The 23,364-nt window shown below is 46.9% G+C and overlaps 1 protein-coding gene across 1 annotated transcript in view; it reads right to left on the minus strand.

Annotated features, from left to right (window-relative positions):
• LOC144136258 (glycoprotein antigen BM86-like) overlaps positions 1 to 16,296 on the minus strand; it is a 47,631-nt gene extending 31,335 nt beyond the window's left edge. The window contains exons 1-2 of the mRNA XM_077668457.1: positions 15,964 to 16,296; positions 158 to 298 (exon numbers count right to left, since the gene is read on the minus strand). Coding sequence (XP_077524583.1) covers positions 158 to 298; positions 15,964 to 16,108 — 286 coding nt within the window. The 5' untranslated portion in view covers positions 16,109 to 16,296. The remainder of the gene's footprint in view (positions 1 to 157; positions 299 to 15,963) is intronic.
• Between the last annotated feature and the right edge of the window lie 7,068 nt (positions 16,297 to 23,364).

Raw genomic sequence — 23,364 nt, forward strand, 5'->3', positions numbered from 1 at the left:
GTGTCCCCAGCAATTTTTATGCGGATTGCTCAACGCCGTGCAAACTTTCCTTCTATGGCAACGGCTTTGCTAATGTCGATACTGAAAGAGAAAAAGAGACGTAGCAACTTAAAGTAGTATTGAGCTGGTAGTGACATTCTTTTTTTTTTTTACTTACGAAAACACCGTTGGGCAGTAGCGTTGAAATAGCGTTGTTTTCCGCAGTCACATGCGAAGGACCCATGATCACTCCTTGGTGAGCATTTCAACGTTCCACAGAAGCTTCCTGCTAATCGGCAGTAGTCTACTCCTGAAGCGACTGCAAGTAGAAAAGGAAAGGGAAACGTGAACGCGCGAAATTGCAACAAAAGTTTTATGCGTTGCCAACGACAAAAAAAAAAAAAAGGTACGGGTGGCTCTCTCACGTGTCTAGGGGCCCTCTAAACTTTTAGCATTTACGGGGCTTTCGGGAGGTGCACTCATTTTACACTTGCTGCACCTTACCGACGAACGAATAGAAAGCAAGGCATCAGGGCCTGAATGACGGGTAACAAGAGTGCACAAACCTTTTATCCAATACTTACTCAGAGCTGCTACCCGTACTCCGAGCTCAGGGCCCTCAGCTCATTACTCTCTAGGTGCTTCATCGCACGGTCCAACGAATCACCGCCCGCAAGTCCACACGTTACCCTGCCCTGTCTCGTGTCTTTCCATCAAACGCCGCTGCGGGTCTCACCACCGGGTCACACAAGAATTTCGAAATGTATAATTAGCATTAATCAAAAAGCGTGACTCTGAGCACCCTTACGAAGTCGCCTAAGCAGCAAAACGTACTACACGTCTTTCAAAACTGAGTGCAATCGTGCGCGCTTAATACGACCAGTGTTTGTATGGTCGACTCTAATTGTGGGTGATTTTTATGGGGACCAAACTTTTTCATGCATTTTCGCATCGTGAATAATGTAACTTGTTGCCCAGACAACGGACAGGGCGAAAATGCACAGAGCCTCTTTGGGTTCATATATTATTTTTGCCTTATAACATGGGCAGCGACGAGAACAAAATGTTGACTTTCACAACCAGATATTTCCTTCCAAGCATTGGTGTCTGCCGATTTCACTCGTCGCTGTGGATTAGTAGCTATGGCGTTCGGATTCTAAACTGCAGGTAGGGAAATCGAATCCCGATCGCGGCGCCCGAGTTTCGATGGAGGCGAAATGGAGAAATAGCCATGCGTTGTGCGACGTGAGTGCATACCTTACAAAAATGACTTACAGAGGGAGAAACAATGGAGACAGCAGGACAGAAGCAAAACTTTCAATTTTATAACAGGACAAGAAACCAGGCCATATTTTAGAGCCGCTAATAAAGAGATGGTTTTGAACCTTTTATACATTTTAAAGTTATTCATGTATTTTTTTCTGAACACGGCGTTGTTCACATTCCCTAGTTCATCATATCTCGGTACTTTTGATGTGACCCGCTTTTGATTTGCTCGTTTTGCCAAGACACACTCATTTTCTTGTTTTGATTGCTTTGGTTTTCTTTTGTTCACGCACCTTCGTGCAGCCCACATCCGTTTATCAGCAGCTATAAAAGAGCACCCCACTTCTTGTCCTGTTTTCAAAGTTGGAAGTTGTGCTCCTGTCCATCGTCTCCCTTGCTTCTTCCTGTGTTCGTCATTTCAGCGCAGGCTATTTATTCAAAGCCTACGTGAGAGACGAAACTTTCAGTAAAGGAACAGCCATTCAGTTTAAATTGACCCGAGCCGAGCTCTTGTCACCGCAGCGTGAGCCAGAAGATAAGGTTGAACATGCATTCCGAGAAATTCTGTTCCATTGCAGCTCCGAGAAACTTTGCCACCATGCTTTCAAGAGGTCCCGATGGAGCGAGAGAGTGAGAAACAAGAGGTGATATTTCTGCGCAGCCCTGTTTTAGCGTATCATGAGCACAGATATGGCAGGCGCAGAGAAGAGTCGGAGTCCGTTCGGAGCGCGCTACTCCGCCTCTTCGCTCGTGTTATCGCTGGAGCCTCTACCGAGAGATAACCTTCCCGTCCTACACATCTTAACGCTGGCGGCAAGACGAGAAGAGAACGAGGTGCGAAAACGGGCCTAGAGAAAGTGCTGCAGCCTGCCAATGATCACCGTTCATGTTCAGGTCATCAGCGCAGTGCCGCCATGCATTTAGAGACAGCGTAAATAAAGAGAGGCAGCTGACTGAGCTAGTCGCACCGTCTTCTTCCAAACGCTCTAATATGCGGTGGCTGTACATCTGTTTGTTCGCTTCTTTACTAACTGTTAGTTTCGTGGTTGCACGAAACTAGCATCTTAACAACTAGCACCTTCATGAACATTTTCACAAAATATTGGTCTGATGCGCCCGAAAAACGAATGTCAGGATGAGATTTTACTCGCTCCAGTGTGACGTAAAAATATCGACACAAGAACGCCTGACACATTTAGCTGCATCTTAGCCAATGTAAGCACTCTTCATTCATGGGTGCTAATTTAAAACGAAGTTCCTGCATTCACGCTCTAACGCAAGTACATTGACCTATAAGACAAACACACAAGACACATTTAATCTGGCACCTCAAGGCATTATCAGCTGGTTCAGAAGTTTTTTTTCTATTGTAACGCAGAGCCTAGCCGCCTCCAAGCAAGTGGCAGCACGAAATACAACTACAGAGCATGGTAGTAGCTGGCTGCAGCGTAGCGGCCTTGCAAAAATGTTAAGGCGCAAAATGACGTTAAACCAATTAAGTCACCTGTAATCACCGTTGCCTGCCTACAAATGTCAGCTTCGCAGAAATATTCTGTACACCGCACAGTTTTTTTAGAAGCTGCGCAAGATGCCGTATGCAAACTTGACCTCAATTCACAAGCCTACACGGTGTGGGCAAGTGACATGTCCTGGCTCAATGAGTTGCCCTGAACCCGTTGCCCCCATGAGCGGCGCATGGCGACGTGCCAATGAATCGACCTTCCTCGGCCACTCAGTGAGCGACAAAAATACGCAACACTTGAGCGAGGCCGGCTCCTGCTTCTTTCGTCGCCTCTTTCATTCCACTGATGGGTGAAGGAACGCCGGATTGCCGCATTCTCAAGGGCTCCGATTCGAACGCGATGACTCAGCTAGGCGCCCTGACATCAGGCGCCGCAGTTAGGCAGACTTCCAAAGTCGAGCTCGTCAGCCTAGTTCCTTAGTGCTTCCTATGACAGAGGCCTAAAAACAAAGCATATCAAAACGAAGAATCGCCGTTTCGGTGGCTGCTGACACCGCCAACTGTGTGCCAGATGCATGCACTCTCATTTAGTGCAATTTCATAGCTACACGTTGCCTTACCAACATTTGGCTAGCCAAACATATCAGTAGAGACGAGGACGCCCAAGATACTTTTAAAGAAATAGTTGTTGCTTTGAAAAACCAAATATTGGCATCTTTCTGAGGCGATCAAAATTGTGAGCTCTCGAACTGTTTTAATTGCGACGTTGAAGTGACCTACAAACTTTCCTTTTCACTGTGAGGAGGATACCACAGTATGATTTCCACAAAAAGTCGCAGCAGCAGCTGCAGCGCTTATCGCCATTTATGCAAAACATAGTTGCCAACAACAGACAGCTATTTTCTTTTTATGGCTGTTCATACCAATCTCCATAACCTCCCATTCAGAGTCAGGTTTCTCTACATTTTTAGACCTAGAATTCACTTTTCTGTCGGCTGATTTCTCCCTGTCTTGTCCACCTTCTGTAACAACTTTCAGCAACTTAAACTATGCTGCACAGTACGGCTACCTATAGTGAAAAACACCTGCTATAAAACTTTGCAACCCATCTTGCTTCTTTTTCCTCGGTACCTTCTGTGACTACGCTCCCAGATGCCGCGAGGCAGGTCCGCCTGAACGAATAATTATCTGACGACTTCCTCCTCGTTATCTCGGCTTATCTCCCTATTCCCAAGGCCACAGTGAACGCGAGGCATTGTCGCGGATACGGTGGTTTGCTATTGTTATTATTACTATTATTGTTATCGTCCCAATAGCCATATCGCTACCACCACCACCGCCATTACGGTTGTTATTGGTGGGTTTGATGACATGAAGAGAGGAGCTGGGAGAAGGTGCAGAATGGCAGTTGCACCAGAAGAGGCATACTTTCCAGAAAGGAGGGCAAAGTATAAGGTACGGATGGGAGGGGGTAGAAAAAGGAAGCGAGAAGAGTAAAATCATTAAGACACATTGACGACACTCACAGAACAGGCAACGCAGATCAACGAGGCGCACAGCTCGAAGTAAAAGGTTCAAAGCCAGAAAATACGGCATGCAACACACAAAGTGCACAGACTACAAATCTCAGAGCACAACTGGCCATCTATTACCGACAGTGGAAACGAAACGACAATGCTAATCGTCGCCTTAACAACGAACAAAGAAGGAAGAAAAGAGAAGAAAGATCATTCGCTTCAACAAAGAACAGGAATACACGGTACGATAGATCACAGCGCGAAAAGAAATGAAAACGACCACTTCGAGCACGCAAAGTCTGACACTTCGAGCGAGAACGGCATAGTTTCCGGCCTGAGCGTTCGTTATCGCTGAGGAATGCACCTTCCCGCAGGTCTTTCGCTGAGATCGTCTTACTTTGCATCCGGTGCAGCGCGCGCAGCAAACAAGAGCTGCGTGCCAGATCACGTTCGCGTTCCACTGACATTCCTCCTAAAGATTAATGGGACTCTCCCTGTTGTTCTTGCGAACACAGAAACAGCGCTGTGTTTTACAAGCACTAAATGAGCGGACGCAGGAATCTCTAGCCCCTAAAATAATGCCTCCAGTGCCAAGGAGATGAAGAGGCTTCGTTTTGTTCAAGTATAATAGAATATATCGGAACTGCTTTTCCAGCAGGCATGCATACTCCTCTGGAACTAGTTTTTTCGAAGCCTGTCTATCGTGGAAATCAATGTTAGATAGATTTAGCATATGAGGAGACGCACTGGCGTAGATGTGCACCGGTTTACCGGGCGCCTCTTGCGACCGCGCAGTGGCAAGGGCGGGCCATATGTGGCCACTGCACACGCGCATCCAACGTCCGGCTAACCGCTATGCGCCTAGGCTAGTGCGTCTCCGCTACACTAAATATCTCTATTTCTGTATAGACAGGAAAATCTACCAATTTGCGTTGGTTCTGAAGTTGTCGCGAGCTTGAAAACAAAATTACGCGTTTTTTGTTAGTGTGCCCCCTTCTGTGAAGGCCTGATAAGGCTCACTGCATACGAGACTTAAAGGGGGTTCATTTCATTCGCCACCCAACGGTTTCATAAAGTGAGGGTAGCCTATCTTATTCCATCCCCTTTTCCAACCTGAGTGCCTCCAGCCCCGGTACCAGACGTACCACATGATTTTGAACGGTTTGGTTTATTGGATTTTAACGTCCCAAAGCGAGTCGGGCTATGAGAGACGCCGTAGTGGAGGATTCCATCCCCTTTTCCAACCTGAGTGCCTCCAGCCCCGGCACCAGACGTACCACATGATTTTGATCGGTTTGGTTTATTGGATTTTAACGTCTCAAAGCGAGTCGGGCTATGAGAGACGACGTAGTGGAGGACTGCGGATAATTTCGACCACTTGGGGCTCTTTAACGTGCACTGACATCGCACAGTACACGCGCCTCTAGCATTCCGCCTAAAGCATTCCACCTAAAGCATTCCGCCCCACCCCACCCCATTCCTCATCCTCCCTTACCGAGCGATGGCAGACCTTGCTAACCAGCCTCGCCCTGGAAGACCAGCTCATCCTGATCTCCAGGGGCAAGGCGGCTAGAGAAACATAAGGGTCCCGTGAAGAGGGAACCACTTCCATCGACGGCGTCTAAGAAGACGTCGTAATTAGCTCGGCTCAATAAAGTTGTTTCTCTCTCTCTCTCTCTAGCATTAAGCCTCAAACATTCCGCCTCTAGCATTTCGCCTCCACCGAAATCTGACCGCTGCTGCGGCGATCTAACTCGCGTCTTTGAGGTCAGTGGCCGAGCACCATAAACACTGAGCCAGCGCGGTGGCATACATGATTATGAGTCCATCTAGTGACTGGAAGAGTGTGAAAAACGACCTGAATGAATTTTCTTGCTTTTTTGACGCAGCATTTTTGCATCGTTGTGTCAGAGCAAGATTATCAGTGTTTAAGAAAAAATTGCGCAAGATACCAGCTGTACCGGCGGTGAGACGTACCGGTACCATATTTACAGCGCGCATTAAGCAGGCTGCTTAACAAAACGAAACCCTTCCTCCGGTAAGGAAAACGCTCGAACAGTACTCCTGGACGGGCAAGCACCGAATTTTTGTTCTCTTTCACTGAAGCTAAAGAAGTCATTCTCATGCTATTGGGTCAGACATAGTTTACAGCTGGTATTCTACACGGCTAATGAAGCTCAGCGAATTCAAATGCAAGTACATGCAGGTAACACAAGAACGTACTAATGTCAGCTGCACATACTCATTGAATTCAACCTCATTTTCCTAAGTTGAACCATACCAGTATCTTTGAATCCATATCACCAACAACCTCATGTTGGCCGAGTACATCGTGAAGATTGCAGCTGAGACTTCGAAATAACTCAGGTTTATCTGACGGCACCTCAGTGTTCCACCTCTTTCCAAACAGCCGCCAAGCCTAAAGAACTATTGTCCGCACCAAACTAGAATTTGTCTCCCCAATTAGGAATCTACATCAAGCTTACTGAATTGGTTGTCTAGAGGCCATCGAAAACCCTACAGCCCACTTCATTTCATCCTACTACGCCACCCACTACAACATTACTAGCAAAATATTATCTCTCGATATCAAGCCTCTGGTGCATAGGTGGGAAATCGAGTCAGTCCGTGCACGGAAAAGGCGAAGAATCCCCACTAAATATCTCGAACCTGGCAGCATCGCTTTGGCAATGGGATAGAGTGATCCACCACTGTTGGAAGAGACCTAAGCTCCGTCTTTCCCCCCGGGTCCTCCAGCTCATACTACAACTTTCTGCAGCTGCTTGTGGCGCTGACGGCACAGGGCTAGCTGTGTCCCGGAATTTGCCCGCAGCCGCACCTGTAATTCTTGACAACAAAAAAAAATTATTTGTCTGCCGACATTGTACAACCGAAATAACGATGGCATTCCCATCGGGTCCACCTCGGCTTTTTAGCCTGGTGCCGTGCTCCTAATTCTATGCTGTGTTGTGAAATTGCGGCGTTTCGTAAAGGCGGGGCATTTATAGCCACCGAGTACCTCATCGTAATCGGACTGAAGGACCACGTCGACGACCGCGCCGAAATCGTCGCTCTGTGCGTAGAGACGCAAGTATCGGCGCGTGAGCCGCACTTTTCTCAAGATCAAATTCCTTTTCAGAGAGCCCGACGTGGCCATTGCACATACACTGCTGACTTTTGTGAAAGCACGAGAACCTGCCTGTACTTATTCACAGCTACAGGCAAATCGCTTTGCCATTTCCACCAAACTGACTTCGCATACATGAATATTCATGATTGAGCTGCGCGAAAGAACGGGTACAGAAACGGAAAACACGTGCACACACCGAGCTCAGACAGAGAATAAAGCCCAGGGTAGGAAAAATATATTCAAGAAGGGTTTTCTGGCGGGCTAGTTGGTGCTTCTCGGCACATCGGAGCATGATGCATCGGAACATGATGCGTGGGCAGTTTGCAACTTCCTCTATCAGGTGCCAAACAAGAGTGGTTTTAAGGGAAGTAAGTGGAAATCGGGGTGGGGTCGTTGGAGGAGGTTGAGAAAACAATACAAATATACAGCTAGTCGTGATGCATTATTTGCGTCTGCCCCTATAATGGGCTTATTGCCTACTTGTCAAGTACATCGGCCCCGTTCTGCGCACGCCATCTCTTGTCGGCTCCATTAAGGAAATAAAATCATGAAATTGGGTTTAATAAAAGAGTTTCAACGGCAGCATAAAAGCACCAAACTATGAAAGTAGAAAGTGTAGAAATATCCATACGCGGAAATACAACATGCGCTGCTGGCGACAGAGGTGTGGAATACGGTAACTATTTACTGCTTAAATTTAAAAAAGTAATTAAATGGCAATGGTATTATGATGCGTTATATCCATACATCATGCTCTAGGGACCAAGAGCACTACATCTGAGATACCGAGTAGGTTATGACTTGTGCAAAATAGTATGAAGGCGCTGACTTCTGCAGCTTATTATGCCCTCGTGAATAATGCAGACAAGGTAATAAAAGGAAAATGTTTCGAAAGGTATCTCCCTTTCAAGGGATAGAAGGAGAGTAAATGTCTTTAGTGAAGTGCCTACTTCAGCTCAATAGCTTTCCAAGGCCAGAACTAAAAAACGACTGTCTTCCACATCTCCGAGCTACAATCGTTATGAAGCGCAAAAGTAAAAACTGACAAGAAAAAAATTACCTGGATCACTCATCACATAGGGAGGAGCAACCAGGCAAGGAACAAAAAGGCATATGCGCCAGATGACACGCATCGTGTTGCTCACTGGCGCCCGCCGTCGACCGCTCATTGGAAGCAACGGGGGGACGCCCGAGCCGGAGCTGGTGCTGTCAGTCGGAGTGACCGTTCCAGTGACACACAGAAAGTGCGCTACCCTTCAAACGGCGCAAGCGCTCCAGGATTTTACAACCGTTTGCTCACAGCAGCACGACGGCGGCTAGTAGAGCCTCCACGGTGCCACTAAGCCCTCTTCGTATAAAGACGCCAGCTGCTACCGAAACGCGGTCTTTCGGAAAACCCCCGTGGGTCTCATCTCACGGATCCCGCGGGACACGCAAAAACGTAAACGCCACGGCATATCTTTGCTGTTTACAATGAGGAGGGGAGAGGTTCGAGGAGCACCCCCCACGCGCAGCTCATGAGTGGGGCCACTTCAAGCGCGCGAGAGAACGGTATACGACACCGGGACCCCTTTCATTGCGAGAGCCTGGCACTGTGCCCGGAAGCCGCGTCGGCTGATTGCTTCCTCTCGCCGTTACGAATGTCAGCGATCCACAGCGGCGGAGTGACGAATCTGCCGCCAGGGTAGGTGTGCAGACGACGGGGAAGAGCTCCATCACTCGTGGAGGAAGGCGGTGACGCTGCCTCTAAGAAATCGGGCAGCCGCAAGGAGGCGCCGGAGAAATTTGGATACAAAGTAAAATAGCTCGTTTACTTGTAACAAGGCTCCACGGGAACTAGTTGGTGCAACAGTCTGCTTGGTGAGAAGATCGCGCACGCCTTAAAAATTCACCTTCACAAAACGACGTAAAAGAGAGGACGTAGAAAAAACGAAGCGAGTTTCATTTCCAGGCGACCGCCGACACAAAGTAAAGAAGAGGTAGCATTAGCCTACCTTTCTTGACAGACACGTATGTGCACTGATTCAGCCTTTGACAAAAATAAATGTTTTCCGCCTGTAACAAATTTTCATCGAAATGTATGCAAGAGATATATTTGTGGTCGTAAACGTGAACCGTCAACTTGTTTGGTGTCCGCGCAAATACCAAGCCAGGAGGGCTGACCGATTCACTAAGCGCGTAGTGCCAGAGTCGAGAGGTTTTTCGATATTGCTGATTCCACGAGAACAGAACTGGTGTGTATACATGCAAGCACTGAGTGTCAAATACCGATCATGGTCTGTAATGATTACATTTGTATCACTGTACTTTTCTGTCAGCGGGGTTGTCTTCGAAGCCTCCGTGTGTTTAACCCATGTTCAGGAGAAATGCTAGAGACCAACTAAAGACCAACATTGGGCCGTGCGCACATTGTCTTACACGGTGTCGTGTAGAAAGTCGATGATTATGGGAAATACTTTCAGTTACAAAGGTCCTCTGGCTGGCTATCGATGTGGAGGCGTTGTGTTCGGCAGAAGATTTGGGAGTGAAGGAGGAGTAAGAGGAGGCGTTGTGTATTTATGTTTCGACAGTGCTTTCCTGCCATCCCGCCAACCGTGAAGTTAAAATTTCATTGGTTCTTAAAAGGGCGCCTCATTTCAGTTTCTTCCAATCTCGACATTTTACATTTACGTCAAATGAGAGGCCTGTACGCGAATGACAACTTCAAGTCAATCGCATATGGCACATCTAGGGCGTGTACAAACAATTCGTTTATTACTGACAGTTTCTGGGCCAGAGCCGACGTTTTTTCTATCTAGTAACAGTATTAGCACGAGTAAGTTGTTGCATGGAAGAGTAAGTCGTTGCAGTACACTGCCTTCGCATTTCCGCAAGATTGAACGAAATGGCAGCTGGAGATTTTGCACGTGTTCGGTGCGTTTCAGCAGCACGCGCATGCAATAAGAAGGGGAAAGCCTTCGCAACCGAATGAATAAACTTTGGCGTCGCGCAGGGAGGGCGCCAAATGTCAACGGAACCTTGATCGACTCCACCAATGCATAGGTGATTGTACTTACATTTACAAACGCCAATGCAATGTGTAAGCAAACAATGAGCCGCTTTCTGCAATAGCGCTCACCGTGATGCTTTCAGAGGAACGCTCCGGCCACTCCGGCCACTCCTAAGCCGGCAAAAAGAAGCGCGAAGACCTTTCGTTTTCTGCGCCATCCGATAACATAGTACATATGCTAAAAACATAAGCCAAAGAAAGTCTTGTTTTGAATTCTCCGGCTACATGCTTTTTAAAGCCTCTGGGCATCCGAAGATTTGCGCTTTCGAGACATTTGCATTCTTCCTTGTTTGACATTTTCCTACAGAGGAGTACAATGGAGGGTATACCGCAAACGGGGCTTGCAAGCAACGACAGCTGCGCGCGAAGAGGCAGACCTGCCCTAGTTCGCAACGAAGCAATACGCGTTGCCTCGCATATGTAAACAAAAATGCTGCAACACGCTTCCTTTTCAAGCAAGAGGTGCGATGTGAGAGGTCTGAGCGTGAGACGTGCTCACGCTACTCAAGATGTACCGGTTATATGTATTTCTCTTTCGATCGAGGAGGCTTTGGCGCATTGCCTGGAATTGTCACCGGCTGCTTTTTTATGGAGGAAAAACGCTAAGGCGCCCATGTGCTGTGCGATGTCAGTGCACGTTAACGATCCCCAGGTGGTCGAAATTATTCCGGAGCCCTCCACTACGGCACCTCTTCTTCATTTCTTCTTTCATTCCCTCCTTTACCCCTTCCCTTACGTCGCGGTTCAGGTGTCCAACGATATATGAGACAGATACTGCGCCATTTCCTTTCCTCCAAAACCAATTATTAGTATTATGTTTTCTATAGTACACCCTGAATGTCAGAACTGAGCACAGCGAGGCGTTCGACGCAGATGTCCTCACAAGTTGGATTCGAACACCTTTCGAAATTCAAAGTATTCAGCGGAACCGCGCAATCCTTCTACATGAACTGAGATGGAGCGTGGCTTTCACGAGGCAGTACTTCGATTAAGTTGGTAGTGCGGACTTTGTAATCTTGCCGCTAGTCACATCCATGAAGCAGTGCTGCAACTAATGTCGATTTTCCATGCATATGCGCGATAAAGGCGCGAGTTGACCGCTAGATTGGCGCGTTTTGGCAGGTGTTTCTAGTGGGATTTCACAGTAGGCACTTTTCCAGAAGCTTGAACAGCTTGAACCGATCGTTGGACAACAGTTTGCAGACTGATCCCATCAGTGGACGTTGGAGCGGTAGGAAACAAAACCCTCGAAACCGCTGCCCTCCAAGTAACTCGTAAAGGAGGACTTTTGAAAGCAGTCGGCACTGAAGACGCCAGGAGACGGCGACTCCCTGTCATTGGCCATGTGCGATGAGCACTACACTTTTTTTTTCTTTGCCTACGCGATACTGTGAGTAGCAACGATCATGTTGGGTGTAGGATTGGATCCGTTTGAAAGGAATGGGAGTTCAGGGGATTCGAACCCTGGATAATATCAACGGCTTTCGCATGCTAGCCGGACACCGGCTCCTACCGAGCTGCTTTCTCGCGCTGGGCCCGCATTTGTGCTAGAAATTACAGCGATACGCGGGGTCGTTTTCACCCGCGACCAGGCTGAAGGTTGGAGTGCATTGTGGTGCTTAAGGTGCGGAACGACGCTAATGAAGTCGGCCATGGACGAAGAGCGAGTCATCATTCGCTCATCCGAGTGTCTTGGTTCCGGCATTCCAGCGTGATTTGCCCGATCCGGGAAAAGTGGAACGAGCTTTATGAGGTACAAAAAAAACCATATTTTTCTGAGGCCGTCACCTCATTTAAATAATAAACACCGTCGCAGGGTGTTCCCGTCACTGTTTGGTAAATGCCGTTCATGCCACAAGCGACCCACAACGACCACAACATACAAAGCAAATGCAATTGGAGCGTTGGCAATACATACTTGGCGACTTTCAATGGAGTTGAAATACGAATCTTCCCCCTTCCTCTAACGCATACACACGCACGCAAAAAAAAAGCATCATTGCAGCCCCACCTGGGAACGTGTAGTACGAAAGAGAAAAGGTGCTTGACCTCCTCCGTCAGCGCCGTCCGCAGGCGAGCCGCAAGGCGCCAGAACGATGTCGTCCAGTGACGTCACGCATCGTCCGAGCCCGGAATTCCCGATTTCACTACGATCCGTGTGAATCAGCTTCTTACAGGGCGAACGGAGGTGAACGTAAGGCAGCTGCGGCAATAGGGATGTTCTTTCTTTGAGCACCGCTGTATGCCGCATGCCTTAAACGAGCTGCTTTTGTTTCCGCACCCTACCGTGTGTGGCAAGTGAAGTTTATTTCCTCTCCGAGATGAAGAAAGAGTCCGACGGAAAAAAGCTGCACATGCGTAGCTTGACGAAGCCCGGCCCCCTTGAATACAGATCAGCAGCATTCAATAAAATATGCAAAGAACACTCAATGGGGCAACAAGTATTGTACAGGATATATAAATATAAATGGCGATGTCGGGGCTTTATACAAGAGATGCAAAAAGCAAGCGGCTAACAAAACACAACGCACGCGATACATGGCGCAGTCACTACAACATGTAAGCAAGAAATGACATTAGCTGAACAATGACGTTAGTTGTGCACTCCTTATCTTAGCAGTCACTGAGATTATCATCCTTCCTGCCTTTTTCTCTATTTTATTGTCTCCTGCCGCCGACGGCGAAAGCAAGTTCAGCTTCTCCCGCTGGGGTATCGTTCCAGGTGCTGTCCTGACAGTTCTCCTCCGTTTTACGATGGTCCAGGCCTGGCCGCCGGCGGTGACAGACGAAAGCGCGGCCTCCGAACCACTAATGATGCTTCATTCCTTTCATTTCCTGTGTGTACGAACACATAACTTGACCCAGTCGATAATATGACCACTCAAGACATAGCTGAGGTTCTTGAATATTGCGAGTAGTTTTGATACAAACGGCCTCGCTTGCTGCTGACGACGAAGTTCTTGGAGACGCACCAGATTGAGTTAGTCCAGTTGGTCGGTTTTTAGCTTTACTATTGTAGCAGCACAACCAAGGGCGAAATATATATTTGCGTGGTAGTGTTTCGTCTTCATCGATATCCTTCACCGTCCTTTATCGCAGCACTCAACTTCTGATTCAAGATATACACAAAATATTAGAACAAAGCTTAAAAACTGCCCACTTTACGCATTTTAAAACGCCGAGGAAAAGAGCTGTCGGTTTGACAGGATGAAAGACTAGCGCTGAATAATACCCGAACATGGTGAGCACCTTTCTTTTCGGTTACGCGCTAAGTTTTACTGTTTCAGAATGCGCAAATTCTAGAAACTGTGTTTCATGCTTCAGAAACCTTGCACTTAAGAAATCGCAACATGAGCCATATTGCAGCAACTTCTAGGACCGTCAGTTTTTATTTATTTTGTGCTGAGGGCAGCTCGTCTTGTATGGAAGTTGCAAAAACCCAGTTTAACATAATCAAACTGAGCGAAATGAACGGACAGGCGGTGCTGTCACCTTTAGAACGTCGGCTGCATTATTAATAGTGTAAAGGTGTTTATTCGAACCGCAGGTCGGTAGGCGTTGGTCGGACGGCGGCACGACGGACAGACTCACAGGCGTCACTCGAGAATCACTGCTGCTCTTCGTCTACATCTTATCTGCGCTGCTTGAACTCCTGCCAGTCAGTCCTATTACAATAGCAATAAGATTCCATAAATTATGCAGTCAATTCTTGCTCTCGACCATAGCAAAACTAAATTCGAAACAATCTTTGGCCAAAGAGCGGCATGGCACATAGTGATTTCTTCCAGTTAAGGTGCAGTCGAAGACTCATTTTCTAAGCCCAGAGTAGACACGCCAGGAGAAAGCGTGTCGCAAAAAATTTCTGCACCGGAAAGAAGCCGGTTCGGCGCGAACAGGTCGAACCCTCCATGCACACAGCACACACACCGGTAGAACAAAGGAGACAGGCGCGTTATGCGATGCCTTCTTCGCCTTGCTTGGAAACGGAAGCCAGAATCGCATCGCATAACGCGTTCCTCCTCTCCAACGACGCGGTCGCCGTTGAGAGAGAGAGAAAGAGTGCTTACGCGAAGTATGTTGTTTGTGGGCGCCCTGCTTTGTGACAAAGTGGCGCACAGACGTGGCGCGTATGTAAGCAAGTGCGCCTATGGCTGGCTGTAAGCATGTGCCGCACGAACGCCGTCTAAGTTTGCTTAGAAGGAAGTGCTGCCGCACGACCAGCGTCGTTAACACCATCGTCGTCCAACCAGCGCACGTGCGAGGGAACGCACGCCAGTGTTCAGGACGGCCATTTCGGCGTCCGCCGCTTGACGGGCTGATGTAGCGCCCCGTGAATAATTTGTGTTGTTGCTTGTCTCTCATGTGTCGCTGTGTCGTCGTTATAGGATCTATCGCTCTGTATTGCAGTCTCTCTCAGATGTAAATATCAGCACGTGTTCTTATATGCGAAGTGCATCTGCTCTGTGTTGTCTCTCTGCTGCATAAATTTATTTTGCCAACCTTTGACGCTGGCCCGTTTTCTTCCTTGTGACCGGTGATCCTATTTGTCACTTGACATTTGCGTTCCGGCCGAGCTTGTCACGTTAAATAGAGGACATCTCCTATTAGGCCGGAACAACTTCCCCACACGCTCTAAGCGCGTCAGTGTGTATGCGACACTTCAAGCCATTGGAAATCTGTGGGTACCCCGGCGGTAGTGGAGATCAACCACTGCGGTCTGTTTAAGTTTTTTGGAAGGCAGCAGCAAACAAGGCAACCCTACCCAGTCATACATTCTAGCAGTATTTTCTGGCGGATTACTTGGTGCATGGTGCAATTTAGAAAAGCTCCTCAGAAAGTCAACGATAGATCGACAAATAAACAAACTCCTCATCAGGCCCAGAAGTTAAATTTGGAGGGAAATAATTGAGACTTTTCAATCGCCAAGAACACGGACAAATCCTTGAGAACGCCATGCATCGTTCTTTCATCTAAAGCAATCACGATTTTAGAGGATATAACTTTGCATTATGAGTTTTAGTCTTCTTCATGGACGCGACCTTTCGCCTTCGCCTTTACTCTTGTTCGTTTAGCAACATATCGTAGTGGGCGATTTGGTGAGGCACAGTGAAAAAAGAAAACATAACAGAGCAAAAAACGAAGTACAAGGTTAATAAAGAGACACACGAGCGTTTGTTTCTTGTAGTTTCCACCTCTCAGGCCTATTGATCCTAACCTTGTCTTGTCACCACCTTTACTCGGTTCTTACTGCCTCAATTTTTTTTCTCATGTGAATGTTAATTCTGACGTCCCCAACCTTTGTCACGCTATTTCTTTCTTCGTTCTTCTCCTGCACCTCATTGTTTATTTATTTTTTGCTGATACCTTTTTGATGTGCTTCATCTCATCTCGACGTGGTCGTAAATTTTCTGTTCGAAGTTTAGCGTTCCTGTATAAGTATAGTTTGATGCTTAGCGATAGCAACCAAAACGCATTCCCGCACGCACTCTCTACGGCCGCCAACTCAAGTATGCGCTGAACACGTACAGGAAGCGCGAAACAAGGAGCGCTAAGATCCTACCTTTCTCTTCCAGGAGCAGCGAGTCGTCCGTTGCCGCGGCGCCGGCGACCACCAGACATGTGAGGAGCAGCGTACGCGTCATAAACAGGCCACTTTGTTTTCTCAGTCCGGTAATAATACCCGCTGGTTGGAGAACCGGGTGCATGCTGTCACTCCACCACTTCACAGGATCACTTTCAGCTCACCGCTTCTGCCGCATAATATCTTTGGAGTAGGAAAATCTTGCACGCGTTCCCGCCAAAACCGGCGTTCTGACGGCGCAACGCTGGCAATGCGTCGAGCGTCGAACCTTCTGCCTGTGCCCCCGGCGTAACTGTCCGCCAGTGGCGCTACGAGCAATCCCGGCGGCGGGCGAAGAGGTAGTATATCTCGCCACTTGTCGGCGACGGCGGAGAGTGGGAGGGAGCTTCGAGACGGACTGCCGAGGAGGAAAGGAAGGCTGGGATCGGGGCGCGGAACTTGGGAGGAGGAAGTGTGACACCGCGTAGTCTCGTGCAGGTGCAGCGGCAGGCGGTCATGTCGGGCGCCGTTACGCGAAGGAGAGCGCGTCAAGGTGCTTCGAGCGATGATTATTTTTAATGCATTTTTTCAGCATTGCTCGCGCTCTCTGTGGGCTTGTTAGGCGCCTCTGACCGACACTTAGAGAGCGTTGCATGTAACTGCAAGGCGGAGCGCGATACTCACACAAGTCCAAAACCTTTGGCCGAATCCTTCTCTCGCCGCAGTACAGGTTCATTACAAGCGGAATTTTAGAAGGCAACCAGTAGCAATATCGTTTGGCATAGATGTTTTTAACTTCCCCTGGAAATGACGGCATGCTGGTGCCATTTAAGTAGTGTGCATCAAGACACAACCCTCAAAGAACAAGAAAGTATTCACCGACGCCCCGCACCATATTATCACGCGAGTGATATACATCACGCACGACACTTTTTCTGGGCTCTGAACCGGCAAGAAAACGCGTGCGATAATTAATTTTATATATACTCATCAAAAAACAGTTGGAGGGGAAACACTCAAGTTCCACCTTAAGGGCATGACGCGATAGCGTTGATGAGTTCTTTAATGCTCATATAACCAGAATTGGTCATTGTCTCTTAACATTCGTAGATCCCTGGGAGTCCTCATACGACCCCTGGCGTAGTTGGTTGTGCAGCGGATAAGCGATGCGCCACTGGCCTGTGATGGCTGGCGCTGCCACAGGTGGCACTTTTCCGACCCAGGTTGCTCCACCCGAGCATACTCTCGCAAACGATCACTAATTTAATTGCCACCTGCCACTGCGCAGTTTTCTCACAATCCGGCGGGCAGGTTGTGATGACACCAAAAGGTCACGTGACCTAGGTGGCCCACTTGTACCTGGGTTGCTTCTCAGAGGATTTTTCGTGAATTTTTAGCTCACGCTCAACGACGCCGACGACGCCGGATTTTCTGAGACAGGAACTCCTTAACGCTATAGAGTTAATAGGGATGAAATACTCTGCTCTTCAACTGAACTCCGCACTCGCTGGTATAACGTGATTGAAAGCAATAAACTATCTGCACCTCTTCCTCCAAGGTTGCAGGTTAACTGAACTTAAGATTATTTTTATGTGCTCCTCTCTATCGTGCAAATACTTACCCATCCTCTTTGCCTTTCAGTACCCACCAATAACTCTCGCGCAATTAGAGTACATACGCGGCACTGAACAGACGACAACTTAAGTTATCTAGCAGATATGTCGTCGATCTCAACTTCATTTAATCAATGAGGCATTTTAAGGAGAGCATATTTCATTCTAGCACTTAACAGTTTTTAGGAATTTGCAAACTTTGTTTCCTTCAATTTTTGCATATTTGAGGAATTGATGATATTCAATGCAATCGTATTCGACGATAAGGTCCTCTGACCACTGGAGTAACAGATGAAAGAAAGAAGAGCCCTATCAATATTTTTTTCTTTTTAGACAAGGAAACAATACGATCAAGTGCGCGGAACATCATCATCACCAGCCTAAATACGCCTAATGCAGGATGCGTCTCTCATAGCCTGAGTCGCTTGGGACGTTAAACCCCCATAAACCAAGCCTAGTGCAGGACAAATTCCTCCCTCACATTCCTCCAATTGTCTCCTGTCTTGTGCTAGCTGCAACCACCTCATCTCCGCAAACTTGATAATCTCAACTGCCCACCTGACGTTCTGCCGCCCCCCGATACGATTGCTTCTCTTGGAATTCAATCCGTTGCCCTTCGCGTTACATGTCCTGCCCATGCCCATTTCTTCTATTTGATTTCGACTGGAATATCATTAACTCCCTATGTTGCCCACCCACAGTGCTCTCTTCGTTTTGAAGGATACCTAGCGATATTCTTGTGGGATGCTGGTAAACTGCCATTCATGATCTCAGAGAGCAGGCCAGGTGCACTCTACCTCCTTCTTATTTTCATCGCTATTTCCTTCTCGTGGTTCGAATCTGCGGTCACTACCTGCCCTAAGAAGATGACTTCTCATACCACTTTCAACGCTTCGCTGATTGTTGTAAACTGGTGTTCCCTTCCGAGACCCACCGTTCTCTTTTGCCTGTATAATGCTCGGTCATGGTTTGAAGCTGGTCCCTTGAGTTACTTAGCAAAGCAAATGCATCAATGAAAAATAGAATAATAAGGTTTGCTCCATTAACTTCTATATTCAACTCTGCCCAATCCATACTTTCGAATACATACTGTAAACACGAGCTGAATCACTAAACAGGTACTGTCTGCCTTCCTAAAATGCTTCGTTGCTGGTATTTCATTACTTCCTATATGGAGGACTATGGTGGCTGTGCAGCCGCTTTAGATATTTTCCAGTACTTTAATATATGCTTGTTTTACCCGTTAGTTTCCTAATGCTTGCATAACTGCTGAGGTTTCGACTGAGTCGACTGCTTTCATGTAGTCTATGAACGCTTTTTATAGAGTTCGGCTACATTCTGCACTTCTGTGAATATAGTTTATTGTCGAGTGATAGTTCCGTAAATTTTGAAGTCCTTGACATCGTCTTACGTGCGTATCAACATGATGTTAGCGTTTTTCAAACATTCCACTACGCTCGTGGTCATGATACGTTGCGTATGCAGGGCAGCCAGTTTTTCTAGCACAACCTCCCCACCGTCCTGCAATAGATCTCCAGCTACCTAATATTCATCAGCTGCTTTCCTACTTGGTATTGCTTGTAAGGCTTTCTCTTTTTTTAAAATGGTTTTTGGGGGAAAGGAAATGGCGCAGTATCTGTCTCATATATCTTTGGACACTTGAACCGCGCCGTAAGGGAAGGGATAAGGGAGGGAGTGAAAGAAGAAAGGAAGAAAGAGGTGCCGTAGTGGAGGGCTCCGGAATAATTTCGACCACCTGGGGATCTTTAACGTGCACTGGCATCGCACAGCACACGGGCGCCTTAGCGTTTTTCCTCCATGAAAACGCAGCCGCCGCGGTCGGGTTCGAACCCGGGAACTCCGGATCAGTAGTCGAGCGCCCTAACCACTGAGCCACCGCGGCGGGGCGCTTTCTTTACTGTCTCTTTCGTTGCCGACGGAATGTCTAATTCCTCTAAACACCTGCCTCCGTCATTATTGTCGTTATTATTACGGCTCCTGTACACATCGGCGTAGAACCACACAGCTACCGTAACTGCCTCATCTTTTTTTTTAATGGCGTGTCGTTCCTTGTTTCCGGGCGTACATCTGTTTTTTGCCTATGCCTAGTTTTCGCTTGACCGCTTTTAGGCTGCCTTCGTTCTTCAGCGCATGCTCGGTCCTCTTCATGTTATAGTTAGTATGCTGGTTACCTTACTCTTATTAACTGTTGCAGCTATGCAAATTATATTTTATTAATGGGATTAGAGGCTTTCATGCTTTGGCATTTATTCTTCAGAACTTTTGTCCCCTGAGAGAGTTTAATGTTTAACCAGTATAACGTTTAGCCATACTACCTCCTACTTCTTTTACGCCCTTCGTAATGATGTCTGTGAGATTATCATTCATTGCTTGAACACTAAGGTCGTCGTACTCGGATAAAACAAAATATCGGTTCTGCAGCGAGATCCTGACTTCCTCTATTTTCTCTCTTACCGCTAACTCGTTGATGGGCTCCTTTATTACTTGTTTCTCCCGTTTCTTCTGCGTTCTATAGGATAATTCGATATCTTAGCATCCTGTGGTCACTACAGATCTTACCTTTCCGAGCATCTCCTCATACTGCACGATGCCAGGCTGCGCACACAATATGAAATCTATTTCGTTTTTAATCTCGCCATTCGGGCTCTTCCACTTACACTTCCGGTTCTCCCATTTGCAGAAGAAGGTATTCATGATGCGTAAACTAGACCGTTCCACGAACTCTACATATAATTCCCCCCTGTTATTCCCAGAACCTATGCCATATTCGCCGACTCTCTGGTCTCCAGTCTGCTTCTTGCCAACCTTGGTAAAAGAAGTCGTCCATCAGTAAAGTGTACTGTGTTTTTACTTTGCACATAATCTATTCCACATTTATGTTGAAATTTTCGGCTATCTGGCCATCGTGAATGCTTGCACCTCCTTCAATTTGTACCTCTTGTTAGGCTTAATTATTATAACTGCCATCCTACGATAATGCTATATTTACTCTATGTTGCCACTCTGTACTGCCACCTACATCCTTATTGATTAGGCATCCCACACCCAGCTCTTGTCTGTCGGCTAAACAACGATAGCATAATACGTGTCCGCTGTTTAGCACTGTATAAGCTCCAGCTTTCCTCCCCGCTGCACTAAGCCCTATGACATCCCATTTTAGTTCCTCAAACGGCATTTCTATGCTGGCCTGAGAGGGCAAAGCTCTAGCTTTAAACGCTGACAAGTTCCGTGTTCAATGGCGGCCTGTCCGGAGCCAGAGATTATTTGCAGTGTGCCTATAGGATTCTGTTAAGAAAACTCGGTGATCGCATCACTGCGTATACTTATTCACGCAGTACGCGAGTCACATTTATCTGACTGGGAATGGCGTCCGTTCGTAATGTGGGTGCGAACAGGCGCCAACGTACTTCCGCTTTCAGGCATGCGACACCCACCTTACTTCTGCAACACAGATACCTCACAACCTCGTCACCCGGACCACTCAAATGCTACCGCACCGTGTCGTTACGTCGTCATGCGGGTTGCCGGATGTTGTAGCAAAGTATTGCTTTTTTGAATATGAGGCAAAAACTAAAAATTAAAAAGCCGAGCGATGATGAAGAAACGACCTAAAATATTATTTTTTGCAGTCATGGAAAATCATTTCGGTCGGGTATTTAAAACGCGTGACGGAAATCTCCAGGAAGCGCGAAATGCGGTGGTCAGTGCATATAGGTGCGGTGTGTGCCAACGTCCTGAAGCGACGCGTGGGCTGAGACGCCGTAGTGGAGGTCTCCAGATCAATTTCAACCTCCGGGGGTTCCTTAACGTGCACTAACTTCGCACAGCACGCGGGTGTTTTTGCATTTCGCCTCAGCCGTTCCCTCGATTTTGCTGCCACGAGTGACAGCGCGCTATTCGGGGCTTTTACCTCCAGAAGTGGTCAGGAGTCATCGACCGATAGGAAGTTACGCGGTTCTGTTGTCGCGTCAGCGTCCTGGACACTTGACTCCTATAGCATTTATTTTTGCATAAGTGTAGCAACGCAGCCTGAGTGTTTCTTCTTTGAAGAGGTGGCTATGAAAGGATTCCAAATGCTTTCCGTTAACGGCAGGCCTTTGTTAGGAGTGTTGAAATAACGTGCGCTTTCGCTTTGTTCGTTCTGAATGTTTTGCGATGCAGAAATTTAAAAAGACCCCCCCCCCCCCCCCCCCCTCCAAGCGCAATACACCGCGTACGGTTCGTCAGCCTCAGCTATGCAAACACTGGATTACGTTAGGGATATATTGCGTGCATAACAAGCTGGGCTTGTTGGTGGCGCAGCTAGGACAAGTGCATATCTGGCAATCCTCGGCGAGAAAATTAAAAATAACCCTAAAGAAGTATAGGCGCTCTTTCTGTCTCCGTGTCTTCCTGTGTTTGTTCCTTTGCGCCATTGAAATTTATCAAGTATAGAACTATGTAAAAAAAAAGCAGCGGGTAAAATTATTCATCCCCGATATTATAGATCACGTCAACTATAGCGCAGATTTAGAAGTCAAATCTGAACAATTTAATTGCTTTTTTAAATCAATCTTCTCTCCCTCGTCTTGCCTTGCTAACGGCTCACAAACGGTTAATGAGTTGAGCGAAATGGATGACTAAAATGTTTCTAAACATGGAATAATGTTGCTATTACAGAAACTCAAGGTGAACTCGGGACCTTACCTAGATCATATACCCAACTGCATGCTGAAGAATTGTGCTGTTCATGTCACGCCTTTTTTGTAGCACTCTTCAAGAAATCAATTGATATCGGCGCTTTACGATATGGTTGGAAAAGCGACAACGATGCCCCTGTTTATAAAATCGGAACAAAACTGAAATTATAAACTACAGACCAATGTCTCTGACACGTGTATAATGTAAATCGTTAGAGAACAATATTTGCAGTAGTCTAGTCACCCACCTCTAAGATAGTTTTCTTTTTCTATTCAGGATGGTTTCAGAAAATAATTTTCTCTCGATACGCAAATGATAGAATTTAGACATGAAGTTTCTGCGTCAATTAATAGTGGCTATCAGGTTGACTGTGTTTATTTTGATTTGCACAAAGCCTTTGATTAAGCAGCACGCATGTTACTGAAGCTGTCTATGCTCCAAATTCCGTGTAATCTGCTGCAATGTTTTGAAGCATATTCTCTCAAGAGACAAAAACAAAACATGTTATTATCGAAGGAGTGAATTCATCGGATGTTACTGTCATATCGATGTCCCCCAGTATTTGTTTTTGGTCCTCTTCTTTTTAATAATTGCCAATAATATAGCTCACCAGGTTTCAAGGTGTGTGAGACTATATGCTGAAGACTGTTGCATCTGACGTTACGTCATTTGTGTCAACGACTCCTATCAATTGCAATGTGACCTCAACTCTGTCTTAGGATGGATAATGCATGGAACATGAGACTAAAATTTTCAAAATGCAATGTTCTTCAATTTAGAGACAAAGCAACCTATAGCTACCCAATACTTTCTAGGTAGCAGAAACATCTAATTTGTTATAAATTACAAGTACTTAGATGTAATCTTCGCTAACAGTAGTTCCTGGAGCCACCACGCTAACTATATTGCTCCTGAAACTACCCGTGTGTTAAATTTTTTAACGCGTAATTTCAGGCAGGCGCCCAGAAATTGAAAGAAACACTCTTTTCACAGTTGTGCTGCCCATCTTAGAACATGGTTGTGTGATTTGGGACTAAGACAAAAAAAAAAAAAACTTATCATCGAACTTGAACAGATTCAGAAACTA

Source organism: Amblyomma americanum, chromosome 6 (assembly GCF_052857255.1).
Source record: "Amblyomma americanum isolate KBUSLIRL-KWMA chromosome 6, ASM5285725v1, whole genome shotgun sequence".
Taxonomy (NCBI): Eukaryota; Metazoa; Arthropoda; class Arachnida; order Ixodida; family Ixodidae; genus Amblyomma; species Amblyomma americanum.